Below are 23,497 nucleotides of genomic sequence, written 5' to 3'. Positions count from 1 at the left end.
ATTGTGCCAGTCAACCGTTTACAATTGACTGTTATCAATCCAGACACTGATTACACTAACACAGCTGCAGAACATTACACACATTTTAAGGACCACACTCACACGTCTTCATGGTTGGATATTGTGTTTCATGTCTACAACCAGTTAGTTGACGACAACCAATGACATTTAAAGCGAGGGGGGAGAACATACTATTTTTGCAGCACTGAGACCTAATATTGCTCCCTAAAAAGAAAATGTCAATAGACTTTACAAGAATTCCAATTTGATTACTTTTTACATTTAATTTAAAGTTTAGCTCTATATTTTATTCATTTATTTTATTGTTCAGTTCAAATGGTCTTTATATTTACAATGCTTGCACACAGGCAACCAATTTGGGATCTCACATCTCTATCTGGAAGGACAGTAGTGCGTACAGCTTACATGAGTACACCTATCACAGACCTTTCTATAGGATGCTATGCATTATTGTGCATACACATTAGATTTGTCAGTACTAAAGCCAAATCTGGAGATAATTCAATCAATTTTAAAAATGTTGTAAGTTTTAAGAAATCTCACATACTTTTATGCATGCACATGAGGCCATTACAAACAAGGTATATAAACACAAAGAGTGGGAAAACTCATGGAAGCAGTAAGCTCATTCTCCCACCCTCCCTTATGCTTACCCACTCTCCCTTTTACCAACTCACTCAGAATGGTCATCTCAAAGTTTGAATGTTCTGTATCAGTGCAAGTGACTTTTTCCATCATATTTGATATCATTTGAATTGTCTCAGCGTGACAGGTACAATGGTCTCATTCTCACAGAAATGGGCATAATCTAAATAAAAACTTAAATCGTTAGGTATCTTTGATCCACTGCAGAAGGGGTGTCATTTGCCATGGCCATCTACCCAAATTACCTCTTGATTCCCACAGCAGGGGGGCTCCCATTGTATCCTTGTTTTAGCACTTCCTCCATCAGGTTAGTAAAGTCCAGTTTAAATAGAGCATTGGGCGATATGAACAAATGTAATAGGTACAAGTAAAGACCATAGGTTCAAACATTCATTTAAATGAAATATTGAAATAATTTCTTAATGTTTTATGATTGGAGCCAGATAAAGATAATTGTATTAATATTTTAAACCATCTTATATTAAAATTGAAGTCAGATGTGATTTACATTTAAACTAAAACAACATTTTGCACTTCAAAGACTGAATATGCAGTGAACATTGGGCCAAGTGGGTGGACCTTACAAAGCGTAGTCCCAAATAAAAATGTTTAAGAAAAATATTAAATATAATTTTAGTTCAAATGAAAAATCAAGAGAAACAACAAAGAACCTATAGTTGGTATGTAATATTTTGCTTGATTTTAAATACAGTTAGTTCACACACTCTTGCTTTAATAAATATAACTTAATTAATTAAAGTGTTTTGCTTAAATGCACCACATTATATTAAATATATTCACTAAGATATAGATACAAATATTCATTTTTAAAATGGGGTTAACTTATTTCGGGTATGCGCATAAAAAAAACGGTTGATGCAAACACCATGATGCGCATAGACTTTGAAAATGTAAAAATGTATGCGCATAGCTGAGAAGGAAAAACTTTTTATCCGATAAGAAAAGACGCGCATAAACGAAAAGTGTTACGATGGAAACACTTTTACTGCACAAATTCCAGTATGCCATTAAAAAGGCTGAGCACATTATAAACCATCTGAAAAGGTTTTTTTTTTTTTTTTTTTTGTCATTTTATAATGCCTTACTGATTAAGTAGTAGTGTTATTATATTATTGACCTTCAGAATCAAGAGCATCTGAGCTCCTCGTCTGACATCTTCAACACCACTGCGCATTCACTGCGTGTCAGGATTTCCTTCTGCGGCGCAAGTCTTTTATTAAAGGACACATAGGTTACCCTTTTTTCATATTTCTTTTGTGTCCCCAAAATGTGTCTGTAAAGTTTCAGCTCAAAACACCCATCAAAGTATTTATTATAGCTGTTTGAAATGTCTGTATTATAGCTGGGAAAAGGTTGTTGCTGTTTTTTTGCACTGGGCCTTTAAGGCGAGTCATCCCCACCCACTGTTCCCACGTGCCGGTCAGCAACATGCCTCAATCGCCGCCTTCGGATGCCTCAGCAAGCAGATCTCACATAACATTTGTGAGAAATACTACAGTAAGAACTTTACCAATCAGTATTTGATGCATTTTTTGTGGAGTTGCAACAATGAGTTCACACACACACAGCGCAGACACACAGACACACACACATACATAGCACAGACACATAGCGCAGACACACACGCACATACATAGCGTAGACACTCAGACACATATGGCACACACACACACATACACACACACACACACACACATAGCACAGACACGTAGCACAGACACACACACACACACATACATAGTGTAAACACGCAGACACACACACACACAGAGACAGTGAGAGAGACATGCGGATGTGCTGATGAAGTGAATCTAAAGTGAATCGCTGTACTTCATTACACACGTGAATATTGTTTAAAACATGTTAAACTTGTAAAACTCACTCTTGATCACGTCTGATAATGATTGATGTTCCTAGAAAACTGAACAGACCTTTTATTCCCGGTTGCTTTGCGCTCGTCCTGTCTTGACGATATGATTTATGCGTTACTACGGAGACATGTTAATGCGCGCAGCTGTCAATCAATATTGGTGGGCGGGGGGACCGCACTCCTACATAAAGTTGCGGTCGATCTGAAAACCGCTCCAATAGGTCCACCGTTTTTATGTTGTTAAATTGGAAAAAAAAGGACTGAGTGTGTTTATTTCACCCCAGTATGACAGTATAAACACTATACTTAGGGTGCTTTTACACCTGTGAATCGATTCAGTTGTTCCGAAACAGAGATTACAAATATTACATTGTTGCTCTTTGCTCTTGGAGCGGTTCGCTTTCACATTGCAAAAATTCTAATCGGACCAAAATAGCTAAAACAAGTCACGTGCGAGTAAACTCTCCTCTCATTGGTCACAGTGTCAGGGTTTATTTTGCAGCGTCCCGCTAAGCTGTCAGGAGAGGTGGTGGTTTGATGGTGATTGACAGGGTGCGTGCGCGCGATGTGTCTGAGGAGAGATGCGGTGGGGAGGGGTGAGAAGGGTACGCGACGTAGCCTATTTGAGGACCGGGAGGGAGACGTAAGATTACCGGGAGATCATCACTCGTTTGCGGACATCCGGAGACTCGCGAAACTTCCCACCATACTTCATTCTCTCTTCATATAGCCGTATGCCTATGACATATCCAAAAAACACTGTGATATAACCGCGCTCGGATCGGATCGCTTTCTCACTGTAATCGAAGCGCTCCAGGGTTTGTTTCAATCGAGCCGAGACCACCTCATTCAAGCGATCTCGGAGCGATTACTTTGGCGCGGAACAGAGCGCGATTACCCTGTTCACATATGCCAAACAAACCGCGCTAACTGGGCAAACGAGACACGTTCCGAAACAAAAGTGTAGGTGTAAAAGCACCCTTATACACATGTATGTCCAAAAAGTTTGAAAAGTAAATTTTTCACCTTAGGTGCCCTTTAAATGAAGAAAAGATTGACGCAGCTTTTCCTACTGCAACAAATTCAGATTTTACTGTTGATATTTGGTGCCAGTTATTAGGAAGTGAAGATTTTGTTGCTTTGACTCGTTGGATGGAAGCGCTACTTTAGTTTAGATTTGTGCATGAAGTTCCTTTACATTTTTGAATGGAAACATAGCTATTGAAGCACTACAGCTGTGTGCATCAGAGTTCTGGAAACAGGTGTGTGTGTGTGTGTGTGTGTGTGTGTGTGTGTGTGTGTGTGTGTGTGTGTGTGTGTGTGTGTGTGTGTGTGTGTGTGTGTGTGTGTGTGTGTGTGTGTGTGTTTGTGTGTGTGGTGCATGACAGGATTTGTAGTTCCTTAACATATCTGTAGATCACCAGTGATCTGTCAGGAATGCATTACAGGAGATCATGACATTTTGATAATCACAGGAAGCCTTGATGTTTTGTTTTTTTTTTGTAAAAGATGCACATTTTAGCTGTGCTGTTTTAACTTTTAAAATTATTTTTAATTGAATAGTCTGGTGATAACCTAATTCGTTTGTATTTGGCTTTGTTGCTTTAAGGACTGAGTTTGGTTCTAGTGCAGTAAATGAGATCCTGCATCACTCCAGCCACCCCTGTGTCCTCATCGGTCACAATTTATTTTGATGGCCTGTTTGTTAAATTTAAGTTGCATTGCATTTACAGTACATGTCAATTAATTCTCATTAGATTATACGTAGACTATTAGGTTGGGGTTAGGGTTGGGGTTGGGGTTGGGTTAGTCTAAGTTGACATATACTTGCAAAGTTTGTATAGTCCATTAAATGTCTGTTGAAGGAGAATATCAACAGATATTAAACAGACAGTCTACTAATACTCAAATGGACCATCAAAATAAAGAGTTACCTCCTCATCTTACAGATCTTCATCATCTTTATCTCACGCATGGACAGCCTTGTATTCTGGGATGATGGCAAAGACATACAAAGACCCTCTCTAATCATCTGCAGAACTGGCCCAGCTGTGTGGAGATTCAGCACAACATGTGTCTTGTGTGTGAATACATCTCTGTTAGAATAAAACTTTGTTTCATGTCTTGTTGACTTGTATTATTTTCTCATGATTAATTCTGTTCATTCTTTTAACAATATATGTTCTTTTAAAAATATATGTGTTTTCATTTGTTTTCAATAAATAATAATAATAGTTTTAATAATGTATGCATTATTTTATTGTTTAACTGAAAATAAAGATGTTCTCACCTCGGCTACGTTTGTTTAGTAACTATTTTTCATAGCTGTAGCATATTAAAAAAACTTAATGTGAATTTTCCTTGATTCATTTATGTAATTGTCAGCATTTATTATTTTTACTATTGAAAATGTTAGTGTGGGTTAGCAATACATTCTAAGCTAACATTTTAAGTATTACTTACATTTTTTAAGTGTAAAATTAATTTTTCCGAAAGCAAGATTCTTCAAGCAGCCGTCTGATGCCTCCTTTGTGCAGACAAACATTGCAAGCTGAGAAAACTAGAAGGTTCTTTTGATCAAAGCAGATGGTTTATCTCATTTGGTATACTCTTTACTTTCTCTCTCTGTTAATATTCCTACTGCTAAAAAAGTTTGGAAAACTAGACTTAATAAAACAGTTTTAGCAAATAGTCGAAAAGAGGGTGGACTTGAAGTGTTAGATTTTCAGGACATAGTAAACACTTTTAGAATAAATCGGGTTAAAGGATGCTTAAAAGACCGTAACTCTAGATGGTTTTAAAATCCAAATTCTATTTTCACAAAAATTGGAGGTCTTCCTTTTATTTTAAAATGTAATTATCTACCTAATAAGTTGCCAATTGCACAGTCAAAATTTCACCAGAAGGTTCTTCTTTCCTGGAAATTGTGTTATTCCCACAATTTCACACCACATAAATGCATTTTATGGAACAACTCTGATATTAGAATTAGAAATAAATCTATTTTTCTATCCACATGGTTAAACAGAAATATAATTGGGATTCTCTCATTTTTTGATAAGTCTGGCAACTTTTGGTCTTATGAAAAATTCATGTCTAATAATAATTTTCCATTACCTTTTAAAGAATTTTTGCTGTGCAAAAAGCAATTCCTTCAATTCAACTTATAAAATCTTATTTAATTTTTATTAAAAATGTTCTTAAAGAACATGAGCTGATCCTAAATGGAATTAGTCTGTTTGACAAAAAAATGTAATAATAAATATATTCAACAAATTTTTCAAAATAAAAAAGATAATGCTCCTAAGGGCAAACTTTACTGGACATCCCTCATTGACCTAATAGACTGAAAAAAAGCCTCGTTATTACCTCATAAGTGCAGCATTTCCAATAAAACAAAAGAGGTTCATTTTGAAATTCTTCATAAAATATATCCAGTGAATAGTACTTTGGCAAAGTATTTGGAGGTTGATAGTTCATGCACATTTTGTAAAACTGAAGCAATGCTGATTCACACATTTTTTCAAAGTAAAAACACAAAAAGCTTTTGGAATAGCTTATATCTCCATATAGGTAATTACACTGCTTCTTCCAGACCCTTTCAACTACAAGATATTATTTGTTACCATAAAGGTAAAACTGATATATCAGAGAACTACATTATTTACTTTTTTATTTTGTATGAAAAATATTTTATTCACAATCAAAAATTTTCCAATTCGCAGCCTTCTTTTTCACATTTTCAAATTGAAATTGATGTTTTTATTAAATCTCTTAGACTGATTAATAACAAGAAAAGTGATAGATTCTTGGATTATTATGATAATTATTTTGGAAATATCACGGATGCATAAGTCCTTCTTTCCTCTTGCTGTATTTATGTTCTGTATGTTTCTGAATAATTTTTTTCTTTTACTTTTTCTCTCTTTTGTTTCTCTTTTTTTATTTTATTTATTTTATGTGTTTATATTATTTAACCTGATCTGTTATTATCATTGTTACTATCAATGTGTATTTTTTTATGTGTGTGTGTGTGTGTGTGTGTGTGTGTGTGTGTGTGTGTGTGTGTGTGTGTGTGTGTGTGTGTGTGTGTGTGTGTGTAAAATAGGATTTTGTATGTTTGTTAATGAAGTCAATAAAAAAAAAAAAAAAAAAAAAAAAAACTGAGAAAAACTATTAGGTAAGGTTGCCAAACTACTGAAGCTATGTTAGTGCTTCTGTCCTGTTTTTCGTCTATTTATTTTTATAATTATTATCACTATTTTATTATTATTATTATTATTATGGGATTAATAATTATTATGCAGAACATAAAATTAGGCTTTGGGAAACATGGTTGTATCTTCGAAAGTGCACAAATCAAAAGGGTAAAAACAACATATGTAATGGGGTTTTTATATTATAGTATGAGATTGCATGCATAAAAAGATAATGATAAGGTTAGATGTCATTGAAGAGATAAACAAGACAAAGGGGGTTTAAGTAAATTTTATTTAAACATTGTTTACACACCGTTTTACCCCTTAATTCAGTAGGTTAATTTATAATAAACATTAAAGTTATGATGCGCTTTTCAGCTGTGCTGTTTTATTTGTTAGAATTATTTGATTTCCACAATTCATAATTGAACAGTCTGATAACACAATTCGTTTGTATTCGGCTTTGCTGCTTTAAGGGCAAGCAACGTAGGCGAGAAGCCCCTGTCTGCAGCTCGCAGATCTGGGCGGGGATGAATGTGGGGCGGGGCTGCACATTCAGCCACGCCCATCTGTAATTTCATTAGTTAGTGGAAACGTAATAGCGTGAATGCCCACTACGTGGTGTCAGTAAACAGGAAATGCATGTACAATTTCTTAAATATTGTTTTTATTGTTAATAAACACAGAAATGCACAAAAGTGGACATTCTTGCTGAGCGTTTTATATGTTAATTATGTTAACAGTTATGTGAATTTCATAATGGTATTTTTCCTGCTAAAAAATATTACAAAAGACTCAAAAGACTCTTTTCACAATGGTGTCACTTCAGAAACGCAGTGATTTTAGTTCTGATATTTTAATGGTTTATCATTTTGCTTCAAAATGCAAATGCATATTGCATATTTACAACAAATAAAGATGGAGAGAGAAAAAATAAATAAATAAATAAAAATGCAGTGTTTTTAGTTCAGTTTATTTTTTTCCCTTTGAATGGAAGAGTTCTCTGGAAAATTTACAATTGAAAATATTAAAATTATACTTTGATTTAAGTCTATTAAAAATATTGGGCATGTGTCCAATTGTTTTTCTTTCAATACTGCACTGCTTTGAGTTTTATTAAGAGCAGGAATAAGCTATTATTTATTAAGGGAAGTATACGTTTGTAACCTTTTTACTTATTAAATCAGATTATTTCATCATATAATGGATTTATTTTTACTTTGATGCTGCTATGAATATACATGTATATGATCTGTTATATGTAAATGTTCCAGCATGAGTAAAATTTTATATTATTTTTTTTCATATTACATGGTGTGTCATCTATGAATGCAATCAATTTCATTATTTATTATTTACTAATCCATTAAAGTTTTGTTCAGTTACTCCATTTGAATGAAGACAGTGCTCTGCTGCCACCTACTGGGTGGTTTTGATATCTGTTCTACAATTTAATTAATAAGTTACAAATAATTTCATAATCTAATATTACTGAATTAAAATGCAGTCTTCTTGGTTTTATTTTTGTATTATTTGTAAATGCAGGGTAAATACTTTAATACCACTTTCTAATAACCCTTCTGTGTCCATTTCTGCACTGTAGATCTTTAAAAATATTTTTTATAATGATTTTGTTTGGTTATTAAGAGTCACATACAACATTGTTATTCTATTTCATTTCATTAGAATATTAAATACACTTAATATTATATTAATAGTGTGGCACAAACGGCCAGTTTTATTTATTACTTATCTATCAGGACACAAATTAATGAAAATAAATTTGACATTAATAAGTGCAGCACTCGTGTAAACTTCTGATTTTTTTTATTTGACAAATCCTGAGAAATAAATACCAACTTCATCTTCAGTAAAACACCAACACAAAGCAATACAGTCAGTTGAAAGTCCCTCTTTCTCGGTTCGAGTAAAAATCTGGCAGATCTGTGTTTTTTAGATGTCAGATGTCTCACCTACAGAACATCTGTGTTTGCACATGCACACGTACAAAAGGAAGACTGACAATTTATAGAAAAAAATAATAATAATTTAAGATACAGCAGTTTGTGATTAATATCTTTAATAAACATAAAAACAATTATATATTTTTTACAGGGAAATTCCACTACAGCATTAGTAACAATCTGCAGTAAAAAGTGCTTGGCATATTCTGTACTCTTTATCATGTGTACACACACACACACACACACACAGCCTGCTTCTTGAATTTTGGATTACTGACAATGGCTCGGCGAGGCAGTGGCGCAGTAGGTAGTGCTGCCACCTCACAGCAAGAAAGTTGCTGGGTCGCTGATTCGGACCTCGGCTCAGTTGGCGTTTCTGTGTGGAGTTTGCATGTTCTCCCTGCCTTCGCGTGGGTTTCCTCCGGGTGCTCCGGTTTCCCCCACAGTCCAAAGACATGCGGTAAAGGTGAATTGGGTAGGCTAAATTGTCTGTAGTGTATGAGTGTGTGTGTGTGTGGATGTTCCCCAGAGATGGGTTGCGGCTGGAAGGGCATCCGCTGCGTAAAAACCTGCTGGATAAGTTGGCAGTCCATTCCGCTGTTGTGACTCTGGATTAATAAAGGGACAAAACCGACAAGAAAATGAATGAATGAATGAATGAATGACAATTGCTCAGAAGGTCCTGGATGTCAGTGAGAGTTGCAGAAATGTCCCATCACCATCCTGTGTGACAACTCTCAGTAGGATACACTACAGGATCTCAGGCGGCATCTGTACAAAATAACCAACAATCATCAACATGTCGCTTAACATACAGTATATTAAAGTTAAACTCAAAGAATTAAATTTGTTTATACTAGGCATGCCCCTCCTCACATTCCCCTTTGCATAAGTTTCATGCATGGGTTATAAAGTAAAAAAAAAAAAAGAGAGAACATGAAGTGTAAATAAATATATTAAAAATTATTAAATGCACAAATCTATTAAAACAAAAGAGAGAACGAACTGAGGTAAAATAAAATAAAACAGAGAATATGCTCCACAGGAATCATAGTGATGACTATATATATCAATGCCAATGATCTGCAAACAGAATGTAGTATAGATCAGTAAGTTAAGAATCAAGTTTTATCTTGTACATATTTAGCATTAACATTACCAGAGTATATCAATTACAGAACATGCCACAAAGAAAAATATATTTTGTTATCTTTGATATTAATAAACTTCATGTGGTGGACTGTTTTGCTCAAAACTCTTTAAAGTTTACATTATTCTTCTAAGTGAATAAAACCACCAACTGTACGATCAACCTGGAAAACGCCAACCCTAACACAGAAAACATTTTTTTTTAGGCTTTAAAACTTCATATCTCCTTAAAGGCCTTTAATTAAATAAATGACACATAATACGTGAGGTGTACTGCACTATAATTTGACCATTTACATGACAGAAGATGTGTACTTACCATGCAGAGATGAAAACCGGAATCGAAAGCATACATTACATCAACGTCTGTTTCCATGAACCAATGAAAGACTTGTGGGCGTAGTGACATGTTCAGTCTCGCCCATTTATGGGCGGGGCTGCACATTCAGCTCCGCCCCATATTCAGCCCCGCCCAGATCTGCGGGCTGCAGACGGGTGTACTTGACGTAGGCACGTTGCACATAAGTTTCGTTTCTCCGCCTTTCTAGTTTCATTTCGGCAACAGACAGAGTTGTGCGTAGTCATAGCTTCTCCTTCACGAACGATGGCGGAACAAATGTCTCTGTTGGGTCTCGAAGACGAGTTAACATGCAGCATCTGTTTATGTCTATTCGATAACCCGGTAAGTTTAATATGTGGGCACAGCTTCTGCGCCAATTGTCTCGAAGAGACGTGGAAAGACAAGATTTCGTCTCTGTTCTGCCCTCATTGCCGAATGGCGTTCAGCAGTAAACCCGAACTCAAGAAGAACACTGTCCTCGGCGCGGTGCTGGATGCCTATAGAGTAAAAGCGGGCATTTCGGAACCTGTCAAGAATCCAGTTGAAGAGAAAAAGAAGGATCCAGATGCGATTAAATGTGACAGCTGTATGGAAGCCAAAGCGGTCAAAACTTGTCTGACGTGTATGGCGTCCTATTGTGAAGATCATGTGAGGCCTCACCGAGAGAATGCCATTTTCCGGGCGCATCAACTTTGTGATCCGCTGCCAGATCTAATGGAGCGTCTCTGTTCCGATCATGGCAAACTGATGGAGTTCTACTGCATTCAGCACCAGAGCTGCATCTGCAGCACCTGTCTTCAGTACATTCACAAGGGCTGTGAGTTCATCACCGCAGATGAGCGGCGCTTCAAACAAAAGGTCAGGCCCTCTTAATAAACACGGAAATGTGAATTTAAACAGCTGTAAACAAAAATACGCTCTGAAAGAGTCCAAAACTTGTATTGCCAGTGTTAGATTCAAGCCATTTGTAAACATGTTAATTGTAAATATACTTTTTGTTTGTCGTTTTTAATGATTAATTATAAAAAAGTCCATATATTAATTATTAAAAATATAAATTATTATAGTAAATAATATACTAAATTTACACTATTTAGTAGACAAGTTGTGAAGGGAGAGACCACAACAAAGGGTAACTGTTGTGTTGGGGCCCAAAAATTTACATGAAGCCTGCTTGGTTTACAATTGTGCAATTGCACTTTAGACTGCCAGGAAAGGTAGTGCCGGTCGCGATCTATAGCCCAGCCCTTCATGATTCATTCAACATGTTATTGTAATTTATCCATTCATCACATAACTTCTTTACAGCAATGAGTTATACCTCAAAGTAAAACTCTTACAGCTCTTTCTTGTTAAAAAGGCACAGCAGTGGACTTCTCCACTTCTGCGGCCATCTGACAAATTTGCTCCATTTAAGCAAATATCCCCCAAAAAATTTACAAATGTCTCACTGGATGTGAGTCTCCTGTCTCGGCCAGTCTCACACAGAGAAGGCGCTCGTTGATACTTCTTTGGAGGAGTTTGCAGATGACTCTATGTCGTTGGTTACATCCAACACGGAACAGTGGGACATGTTTGAAGTGAATTTCAAAGTCATTTCTCCTTCACAAGCAGTGTGTCCTGTAGTAGACAGTAAATTCCTTGCCAAAGGTCTGCCCGTTCTTGCCCTCAACCCACAATGAGTTTATCAAGATGTAAGCACACATCCAGTTCAGTCAGAAAAATACCTTCTTTACAGCTGCTCTCACCTGTGTTGATGACACAGTGCAAAGAGGCCATTCAAAGCTTTGCCCACAAAAAGAAACTGTCACTTCACTTCACATTATTGTCTACCTTCCGCGATGTAGGCAGGTGTTTTCAATAAGTTGTAGCCATTTGAATATAAACAAAACATTTGAATTGGTAAAACAAAACATTTGTAGTTTGTAAAATACACACTGATGTCTACAGAAGGCGTATACAATCTAATTGTATAATTCAAAACAGATTAGGGCTACACGATATTGAGAAAATATGCAATATTGTTGCTGAATATTGCATTAATGGTATTTGTTGTAATAACAGTTTTATTGAGAAATTCTATTTATTGTTAGATAAAAAAAACTGTGTGTAACGATCATACTAAAATATTTTGTGCATATAAAATATTACACATGATACCATTTTCTTAAATCTAATTTAAGCAGCAACAAAGAAAGGAAGGTGCAAAAAAGTAACTAAATAAAACACTATGAATAACTAAAAACTTTGGCAGATATGCAGATTACTTGTTTGTAATGTAATGTAATGTAATGTGTATTTATATAGCGCATTTATTGTGTATGGCCATACACCCAAAGCGCTTCACAATCATGAGGGGGGATCTCTCCACACCACCACGAGTGTGCAGCATCCACTTGGATGATGCGACGGCAGCCACAGGACAACGGCGCCAGTGCGCTCACCACACACCAGCTATTGGTGGAGTGGAGAGACAGTGATAGAGCCAATTCGGTGGAAGGGGATGATTGGGAGGCCATGATCATAAGGGCCAAGGGACTTTGGCCAGGACACCGGGGTTACACCCCTGCTCTTTCACGAGAAGTGCCATGGGATTTTTAATGACCACAGAGAGTCAGGACCTCGGTTTAACATCTCATCCGAAAGACGGCGCCCACTGACAGTGTAGTGTCCCCTTCACTTTTACTGGGGCATTAGGACTCACATAGACCACAGGTTGAGCGCCCCCTGCTGGCCTTACTATCACCACTTCCAACAGCAACCTAGTGTTCCCTAGTGGTCTCCCATCCAGGTACTAACCAGGCTCAGCCCTGCTTAGCTTCAGTGAGTAACCGGTCTTGGGCTGCATATCACAGGTTTGGTTTTACATAGATTTGTAAACAAAAATGCATAATTCTAAAACATTGTTGTTTTTTTTTATTAATTCAGCAACTTTAAACAAGAGGATATTTAAAGAAAACATTGCCTTACCTGTGATTTGTCATGTTTAAATAAAAACACATACTAATAATTCAAATAAATATAATAAACTTAAAGTAAGTTGGTAGGTAGTCTAAAAAACATCAACATTTATTCATTCATTTTCTTTTCTGCTTAGTCCCTTTATTAATCTGGGGTTGCCACAGCGAAATGAACCACCAACTTATCCGGCATATGTTTTGCACAGCGGATGCCCTTCCAATTGCAACCCATCACCTGGAAACATCCATACACACTCATTCACACACATACACTATGGACAATTTAGCTTACCCAATTTACATGTACCACTTGACTTTGACTTGTGGGGGAAACCGGAGCACCCGGAATATGTAAACTCCATGCAGAAACAGCAACTGACCCAGCCGAGGCTCGAACCAGTGACCTTCTTGCTGTGAGGCGAACATACTACCCACTGTGCCATCGTGCAGTTAACATTAACATTAAGTTATATTTTAACCAGTTTGCCATACGCAATGTCGTATGTGCATACTCAACTGTAACAACTATTTTATTCCAAGTTTTGGCAAGAAAAACAATATATTGCTTTGGTAGGCTTTAAGCATGTGCGTTGGCAGGTTATGGCAACATTTCCTGATTCACTGAAAAGTCTTTCTGAAGGTGAACTACTCGTAGGTATACAGAGATACTTCTAAGCTAGTTTACTGAGGTGTGGGAAGTCAACCTGATGGACTGTCCACCAAGTGAGAGGGTCCATCTCATTATCTATGGTCGGACACATTATGTACAGGGTGTCGGTGGGGTCTTAAAATGTGTAAAATTTCTAAAACTAAATTTTAGGCCTTTAAAAGTCTTAATTTACAAAGAATATTGTGTTTTATATCTTAAACATTTCTAAACAGGTTTTACTGTAATTTTCCTATCTCTATGAAAAGTGACTCATTCAGACTAAAATCATCCAATCAGCAGCAACCCATCTCAATAGAACAATAGAACTAAATAGATTTATTTTTAACTCTATTTACCAATATAGTTTAATAATCTCTTTTACAATAACATTTGTTTAAAAATAATGTATTTAAGGTGAGGACACTGAGCTGGAGAGACAGTTATTACATAAATTTAGCTTCTTTAAAAAAAGAAAGAAATGTTATGTTGAAAAAAGTGCATCTGTTATGAAACCAGAGTTGGCATATTTTGATAAATTATTTAAGATATGTGGCTAAGAAATAAGTAAATTAGAATTTTCTTTGATGAAGGTAGTAAAAATCGTTTCCTTTTCCATTAGAAAAAAAAATCCTATTAGTGTTTATCCCCGAATAAGTCTTAAATTTCATTGAGTCTTAAACAGTCTTAAATTTGACTTTATAAAACCTGTTGAAATCTTGTATTTAATTGTTCAATTCAGTGGATGTCTGAGTTGCAGACATGAAGAATATGTTATCTTTATCGCAATATTTAACAGCAATATCACATTTCTACCCAATATTGTGCTGTCCTACTCTCCAGAATGTGTCTGTGAAGTTTCAGGTAAAAAAAAATAATCAGATGAATTGTTATACCGTGTTATAAGGTCAGAGGGAATTGTAGCTTTTTTGCACCTGTTCCTTAAAATGAAAAGGAGCTGGTTCTCCATGTCCAATAAAAGTAGTACTCCTCACACACTCTTAGGACATTTTATTTCAGAGAAGGATAATCGGGGTCAGATGTAAGAATAAACACAGCAAAAAAAATAAATTAACAAACACTATGAAACAGACACCCACAGTCACAAATACCACAGTAAGATAAACATACTGTACAAAATAAACCTGTAAGCATCTAATATCCACTAACCAGGACTCTTTTTGTGTGATTGAAGCGTGCTCGTTTATAGTTTATATATGCAGCTTTGGTTATTACAATGTGTAATGAGTTATGTAGCTCGAAAAGTTGAGTATAATTACAAAATGTACCACTTAATGCTTCTTGACATGCAGTTGGATCACAGATAGCTGGAACAGATCTTTTAACCCCAGTTATGTGGAACTGTTTATATTCGTTATAATAATGGGACCAGATAATACGTGCCTGTTAATTAATCTTAGTTTGCAGGGAAAACAGCACTGCTACGTCTTGCTGCAGTGGGCCTCAAAATCGCTTGAATTTGGATTCTATTTTAACGTCAGAAAATTAAAAAAAGAGACTTGTTTATATCACAATAATATCAGTGTGGACACCCTATATCTACACACATTTCTGTCCATCTTCCAAATTTTTTTTTCCAAAAATGTGCTCTCAACACCTTTAAGAGAATAACTTTAATAATTGTTTATTAATTAAATTCAATTCATCTTTATTTCTATAGCGCTTTTATAATGTAGATTGTGTCAAAGCAGCTTAACATACAGTAGAAGTTCTAGTAAATTGAAACAATGTCAGTCCAGTTTTTAGAGTTGAATTTCAGTTTCATTCAGTTCAGTGTGGTTTCATTTTCACTGCTGAAAGTCTAAACACTGAATAGCAAATTCATCGATGCGCAGCTTCTCTGTCTAGTTAAGGCACTGAGAATGTATTTAAAGTGCTCTAGTCGTTTAGACAGACAGACAGACAGACAGACAAACAGAACATCTTTATGACATTTAGGAAGTACATTTGCACATCATTATAAAATACATTTTGGCTAGTAAAACTGTAATTATTTTGATATGTGAAACTGAATTAGTTACAGATTAAGTTTAATAGTTAAATATTGCAAAAGCCAAAGTATAGATAGTATTTATGTTTGAAAATATATTACAAGGGAGCTTGTTTAAATGACTTTGTTTTGGCCTATAAAATGAATAATAGTCTATCAATTACAGATGCTATGCTTAAGCTTGTCAGTAGAGGATATGCTGGATCATTAGTCAGTACAAGCACAGCAGACTCAGTTAATCCAAATCCAGCCTGCTTATGTTCTATAGAACAATCCTAATATTCACTTTTTATTATACAACTTAAGTTTTTAAATATTCTTTTCAATAAATACTTGTTTCTACATTTCATTGTTTATTGTTCGATTTTTCTTTAACTGCAGGATATAAAGTAGCAAATTGTTTTGTTTAAAGTGGAGAATGGTTTACATGGCTCATGGCTTGGATAGCAGAACTTTTCTTAGGGTCCCAGTCCTTAGAGGTAGGGCTGGGTGAAAAGATTTTCGAATACCTAATTACTGTAATACATAATTCACCCACTGGGTGTCAATCTTACATAATGCAACTTAAAGGACTTAGACAGGATTGTTTGCTGAAAAGTTTTCCTCATATTTGTGAAAACTCAGGGAACTGAAGTTGCATCTGTAACAGGAGTGCTGTTGACTGTTTAACTATGAGTAGTAATTGTGACTTGAATTGACCCAAAACAAAAAAACATAGCATCTAATTTTCATCTGATCTAATTTTGTAATCATTTATATGGGTGTTTGTTTTGAGGGTTTGGTGTTTTGAAAATGTAAACATTTAGTTGGATTGTAAAAAGTAACACCTGCTTTGACTCCCTAAAATATTTTAAAATAAAATGGTGCGAAATAAAATATTAACTCTGTTATAAAACACTTTCAGACTGATCTGACTGACAAGCTAAACATGATTGAAGGCAAAATGGACAAGAATGAACAGGTTATCACACAGATGAAGGAGCAGCAAAATAAATTAAAGGTTGGCAAATGTTTATTTTTCTTTTGTTATGTCTATTTCTGATAAAGACCGATGACAACACATCTATTTATTTACCATCACAGAAGCACCATAAGACTGAAAACTTCCCTTAAATTTCCCTTTTTATTTATTTAATTTTTTCACCAGGATCTAGCTGCCACCCGAAAGCGCATTCTTGAGGCAGAATATAGCCAGATCAGAGAAATGATCGACAGAGATGAAAAAGAGGCCATGCTGGCAATTGATAAGGAACAAGAGAGAGGTCAGAGCAAACTTGTCTCCTTGATGAAGAAGTTTAATGAGAATATTGAGAAGATGGAAAGGACCAAGTGTGAGATCAACAGTCTGCTGGACCAGTCGCAATCACTCTCATTTTTAAAGGTGATCAAAATAATTTTTTTGTGGGACCAAACCCATTACCCTGTGTAGGACACGTATCCTAGATAGAAGCCAATTGAAGACAAGCAGCTCTAATGAATGTTGTTTGTTTATTTGTATTCATGCTGTGTAGATAGAACAGTAGAAAATTGACAGGAAAGCTGGGGTAGAGAGAAGCAAATGCGAAACTCGGGCCACCATGAGAGCAATTGTACTGTAGGTCTGTGTGTTGAACGACAAGGCTAGATGACCTGACAGGGTGTTTGTATTCTTGACCTTTCATTCTCTGTTACAGGCCTCCATAGATTTGCCCTCAGTGATAAATTTTGAGCCCTATAACCCACGCATGAATTTGGACAGTAAAGAGGTGATCGCTTACCACTCCTCTGCTGTTGCACTTAAAGAGTGGATCACCAAGTTAATGGAACAGTCAACAGAGAACAGAATCTCTGTACTTAAACCAGGTGTGTTTGTGTGGGAGGATTTGGGACAGCTTTTTTTTTTGTTAATGGTTGAGCATACAGCAACACCACACATTGTCATGATGTCCATATGTTTTTACAGAGTTTGAGAAATCTGTTCTTGGCACAGGTTAGATTGTCTTTTGAACTGAATGGTGTGGAAATCTGGGATATATTATTCATATAAAAACATGATTTAGGAACATTTTATGTTGTCTAATTATACTGTTGAGATAATCCTTAATGAAACAGGTCATCTAATCCTCCAGGATACCAGTCACCTGGAATTCTTGGTGGGACTCCTGCATTCCTGCCAAATCCAAGAGATATGTGTAAGTAACTATTATGAAATTGAATTGGCTGTTGTTCATGATTCGTTATAATCTAAATCTTTCTATTATTTTTTCTCAACACATCAGCATATATGCGACCACCCTGCTCTTCCAAACCCAAGGTCCTACCTTCTAAAAAGAAAAATCCTGGTAGGTCAAATGCATACCTGGAAAAATGTTTTAGAGCTACCAATAATATACATGTAAATAAAGAACAAAACATTTGTCTCATTGTTCTTCTTGATAGACAGGAGGGATACTAAAGAGAAGCCAAACAGTAAGCTCTGACCACCCTCTAATTTATGATTTTATTGTATACTGTTACTGACATTTAAAGTTTGTCTTATTAGTGTTATGTGTAAAACATTTGATACCCCCCTGTGATTGGTTTATAGAAAGGTGTGTTCTGTGTTAATTTCTTAATTTCTTATATACATCTCGTTCTGGTTCTGTGTGTGTGTGTGTGCATGTGTTTGTATTATTTGTATGATTTTAACCTTATATGAAATACCTCCTTTGCCAGGATCCAAGAATCCCACTCAAGGGATAAATCCAGTTTTCTCCAAAAGCATGGACAACTTGAATGAACTCAGACCTAAAACTGTAGACATAATTGACATAAGTATGTGGAAAAAGTTCTTGTTCGGTGATGCTCTCTTTCTTAAACTTTGTGATTCATCATAATTCAAGAATAGACTGCAGAATCTACTGTAGAACCAAAATATGGGAACACATCAGACCATTCTCAATTGAGTCTCATCAAGGGGTGCATTTCCCATACAACCAGCATCAAACTACAATGCATTCTTTGTGAAATACATTGTCATAAACACTATAGGAATATTGTCAGTATCAGATCATTTAAGCTTATTCACATGAAAAAGTATGAATTTCTGTAATCTCCTTTTTATTCAATACATAATTGGGGTACACTATGTTTATGGGGTGGTTCATTCAGTTTCACATTGAAAATGTACACAAGACCACTTGGTTATTTTGTTTGCTGCGGCAAGATTTAAGGATTTAAACCCCAAATCAAATGCACACACCTGGCAACCTAGGCTGGCCTCGTGGAGTATTTCTATTTTAGTCGCAATATGGAAATGCATTATAGACATGTTAACACCGCAAATTTAACTGTTACCGTCAGGTAGGAGGTAGGATTTTGTGACAGGATAAGCCATACACGCAGGGCTGTTTGACACTATTCTTTGTACTTACAGAGTCAATAAAGGACCACAGGTCACATTCACACACACATCTCCGAGTGCACGCGCACACACACAGTGAACTTCTGGAGACTCACACTCCACCGTCATGACATACATTCGGTGTGCGCTATCAAATGACATTAAAACAACTCACTCTGTCCTATCAGTCGAGTCCTTACTTCCTACTCAGATCCAGCAGCTCAAAGTTTATCACGGTGGCATGAATGAAATGTTGCTGAACGAAAGTGAAACTGCTGAAAATTGTACAATTAAATACCAAAAAATAAATTACAATTTTTAAGTTCAATTTGTGGAAAGGTGTTCGATTTCTTGTGTAAAATTAAACAGGGGAGAAGCCAGTTTATAGCTTACAGTCTAGTTTATAGCTGAATATTTAGCAGTGTTTTCATGTCCTTTACGACAGTGTTTCCCACCTAGTGGGTCGCAGGAACTTTTTCAGTGGGTGGTAAAAAAAACAACAAAAGTTTAATTTTTAACTTTTTTGACTTTATTTTTGAAATGCATGCGACAACCCTACCGTTTGACATGTGAAATTTCATTTAATTATAGCAACAAATATGTTGAAGCTCAAGTACGACCCTGAATATGTAAAGTATGGATTTATATATTGACAACAAAAAAAAGAGTTAAAACCTCAGTGTGTGTCATAAATAGCGAGGTGCTCTCACAAGAGAGCACGAAACCTTCTATATTAAAACGACATTTAGAAACCAGACAACATGTTTATTAACAGTTCAGTTTAGTTCATGGTAACTGAACCTTTTCTTAACCTAACCACCGTTTACAGTTTTTGTCATTTTACTTTGTAATATTTCTATAATTTGATACATTTTGTTAAATGATAGCAATAAAATATAGTTTATTTGTAAGTCTTGGTGATTTTGTTATGATTTATCTGTCACTACTTGTGTATGTTAACAGATAAATACAAATTAATTATAATTCCTAAAATTGTATTATAGTTCCTAAAAATTTGGGTCGCGGCTTGATGACCGTGTAAAAATGTGGGTCCCATGGCCAAACCAGTTGAGAACCCCTGCTTTACAACATAGAATTCATTAAAATAGGAATAAAAGAATATTCAGTTGATTTTAAAAAGGATCTAAATTGTTTTGCATTTTGTGATTTTTTTTTTCAGTTGAATTAAAAATGTTTTTATTAGAAATATTTAGAATAAATATATTTAGCTAATATTTAAAATTATATGAAAACTATTTTCAATTCATATATTAGTAAATATTTTGCAGTGTTTGCATGTCTTTACTACATAGAATTCTTCAAAATAGAAGTAAAATATAATTTACCTGAAGTTAATTTTAAAACAATTCAGCCAAATTGTTCACTTTTTATCAGATAAACAAAAGACTATTTTCCATTCATGTATTTCATTAAGGATTTCCTAAAAATAGTTTAAAATCTCGTCTCGTCACACCCCTACTTTATACGCATGTGCACTCTTTAAATTGTTGACACTAAAATATATCTATGAAATCTGTTTTTACAATGCAATACACTTTTAAACCACAGGTTTAACCACAGGTTTAAAAGTATGCAAATGTCTGGTAAAACAGCAAAAATATTCAAATATGCCAAAAACAAGCATAGATGTGTGAAAATGTATTGGGAAATGCATCTCTAATTTGTTATCCTGGCACAATAATATAATGAAACGTTTCCTGTTTGGAGGCAGTATATTAGGCCTTGCTAAAAGCTTTGTATTTCTTCACAACACAGATCAACCTGCAAGTTCATCAGCTGTGCAAAACGTTAAAAGGAGTGATCTACTTAAATGTGAGTGAACAATAATTATACCATAGTTGGTCTTTATCTTTATCATATACATTGATGGGCTTGTGTGTTTCTCCTGTCTAGACGGCACTATTCTCCATTTTGATGTCAGAACGGCTCACAAGCGGATCTCACTCTCCGAAAACAACACCAAAGCAACAGTCTCAGACGACCCTGCGAACTATCCAGAAATTCCACATCGTTTTTCTGTTTGTTCCCAGGTGCTCTGCACAAAGGGTTTCTCTCAGGGCCGTCATTACTGGGAGATCAAAATGAGCAGTAACAACTTCTGCGGATTAGGACTTGCATATGGAAAAATAGACCGCAAGGGTCCCTCTAGCCGTCTGGGCCGTAATGCAGAATCCTGGTGTGTAGAATGGTTTAACGTCAAGCTTTCTGCATGGCACAACAGCTTTGAGACGGTGTTGGAGAATCCAAATCCAAGCCGTGTTGGCATCTTGCTGGACTGCGATCAGGGAAGTGCAACATTCTATAATGTGCAGGATCGTGCGTACCCCTTTCACACGTTTGTGTTCCCTTTTACTGAGGCTGTGTATCCAGCTTTCTGGATTTTTTCAAATGGTTCCTCTGTCTCTCTGTGCAAGCTCAATAACTGAATCAATGAAAGCCAAGGTGGTCAGTTAATTGATGTTTACTTCATCCTTGGCTGTCTGAAAGTCAAGCTAAAATATCAAGCTTCAAAAGACATCCTAAAATATACCCACGGAGGACTGTTTATGTATTAAGCACATTTTCGATTTCGCAAGGTTTGTTCTTGTGCATCCAGCAAGCACTGTTTAGCTGCTGTTGATTGCTATTAATGTCCTCTATGTGTACTGGTTGTTTAAAAAAAACACAACTCCTTCCAATTAATATCAATTTGTTTTGAGCTTTCAATAAATGGATAAAAAACTATGTATATAGAGGATGTTTATGGATGTTTCCCAGTTATAGGTTGCAGCTGGAAGGGATTCTGCTGCGTAAAATATATGCTGGATAAGTTGGCGGTTCAATCCACTGTGGCAACCCCAGATTCATAAAGGGAGTAAGCCAAAAAGAAAATGAATGAATGAATGATGTAAATAGTTGATTTGTCATGTCAATGGACATGAAACAAGATTGATATGTTGATATTTAATCAATTGTGTCAATGAAAGATAACCTTCATAGGAGTGACAGGGTGTTTGCTGCAATAAAGACTTGCTCTGTTTGTTAAATGACCAACCAAATAAAGTTAAACAAAATATGTATTTAGGTTGAAATTAGGTAAACGGAACAAGGCTGTATCAGCGTAATTCTGACCTAATTATATGTCAACAGTTTGTGAGAATATTTAACAGGCACCACACAAACACATTTGTCCAAGACTTACATGATTATTATGAATATAAACATGAATATTATGCAGAGACGATAAATAAATGCTTAAGTTGTTGATCATTGCATACATTTTGTTTGCAAATGGGACTATATTTAATCTTAGTTTGCTATCACATGGTCAAAGTCTATCTCTAGTGTACTAAATATACTGTTGTCTTGTTTCCTGAGCAAAGTTAGCTCCAGTTAGATCTTTTTTAGGCATGTGAAAATCAGTCACAATGTTAAGGTGAAGAAATCATTTTGGAATATCAGTAGCCATTTGTACCTGTAAACCAAATAAATCAATTGTAAAAAAAAATGTTGAAATGTTGTGTAGTCACATAGTCTTAAGAGACCAATCCAAATTTTGCTGAAAACTCAGTTTTTCTCTCGTTCTCTGTTGTATTTATAAAAAAAACTTGTAGTTTCAATTAGGAGGGAATGACTTGATCTTTTGAAATGTTGGTTGTTAATGTATGCAGTTTTATGTGGTTTGTGCTGAACAATAAAAGGTGAAAAATAACAACGAACCAAATCTTTGAACAAGGAAGTCTTTATAATCAAAATTCAATCAGAATAATCTCCAATTTGCACTTTGATTCAGAACTGATTTTAAATGTATACAAGTACATTTTTGTGCACATATACAAAGAAGGCAGTTACGAATGAAATACATCTCCTGGAGCAGCATGGGATGTTTGCACTATTCAAAACATTTTTGAGAACAAGCAGCCATGGGTGTTGACCGTACAACAATTAAAGAAATATTATAATCTACCCTTAACAATCTTTGTAACACTCCCAAACAGTGGTGCAGAAAGTTACTTTTAAAAGTAATGCATTACATTATTAAGTAATTAGTTAAAAAAAAAAAAAAGAAAAAAACTAGTTGCATTACTTTGTTACTTTATTGTGTAAAGTAATGCATCATGTTACTTTTGAGTTGGCTTTTCTTAGCTGGCTGAGGCTTTTTCAATTTTTCTTTTGCTCACAAAAAAAAAATTGGGTGGGATTTTCGTTTTTTAGTTGAGGGTAAGAAAACGAATAAACGACTTTAAAATTCATTATACACGTGTGGGTGGTGCTGAAACACCCTTTCCCTCTGATTGGCCAACCAAATC

At 35.5% G+C, this 23,497-nt stretch overlaps 1 protein-coding gene across 2 annotated transcripts; it reads left to right on the top strand.

Moving 5' to 3' along the window:
• Window positions 1-10,415: 10,415 nt before the first annotated feature.
• trim25 (tripartite motif containing 25) lies at window positions 10,416-22,903 on the top strand. Of its 2 annotated transcripts, NM_200175.1 has the most exon segments (11): window positions 10,423-11,067; window positions 16,731-16,826; window positions 16,974-17,207; window positions 17,500-17,668; window positions 17,769-17,795; window positions 17,935-17,997; window positions 18,085-18,147; window positions 18,245-18,274; window positions 18,521-18,619; window positions 20,964-21,020; window positions 21,102-22,695. In NM_200175.1, coding segments are annotated over 11 exon segments (1,965 nt in total). In that variant the 5' UTR covers window positions 10,423-10,473; the 3' UTR covers window positions 21,635-22,695.
• The last annotated feature ends 594 nt before the right edge of the window (window positions 22,904-23,497 follow it).

The sequence above is a fragment of the Danio rerio genome, chromosome 6 (genome assembly GCF_049306965.1).
Source record: "Danio rerio strain Tuebingen ecotype United States chromosome 6, GRCz12tu, whole genome shotgun sequence".
NCBI classification, from domain to species: Eukaryota; Metazoa; Chordata; class Actinopteri; order Cypriniformes; family Danionidae; genus Danio; species Danio rerio.
Note: the sequence above shows the minus strand (reverse complement) of the source record. Positions and strands in the feature narration are given on the sequence as shown.

Bases quoted from the DNA above. Each gene is read 5' to 3' on its own strand.
- trim25 (XM_073952706.1), top strand. From the start codon at position 10,474: ATGGCGGAACAAATGTCTCTGTTGGGTCTCGAAGACGAGTTAACATGC. The intron at 11,068-16,730 runs GTCAGGCCCTCT...AAACACTTTCAG, and splicing joins AGCGGCGCTTCAAACAAAAG to ACTGATCTGACTGACAAGCT. The intron at 18,148-18,244 runs GTAGGTCAAATG...TCTTCTTGATAG, and splicing joins TTCTAAAAAGAAAAATCCTG to ACAGGAGGGATACTAAAGAG.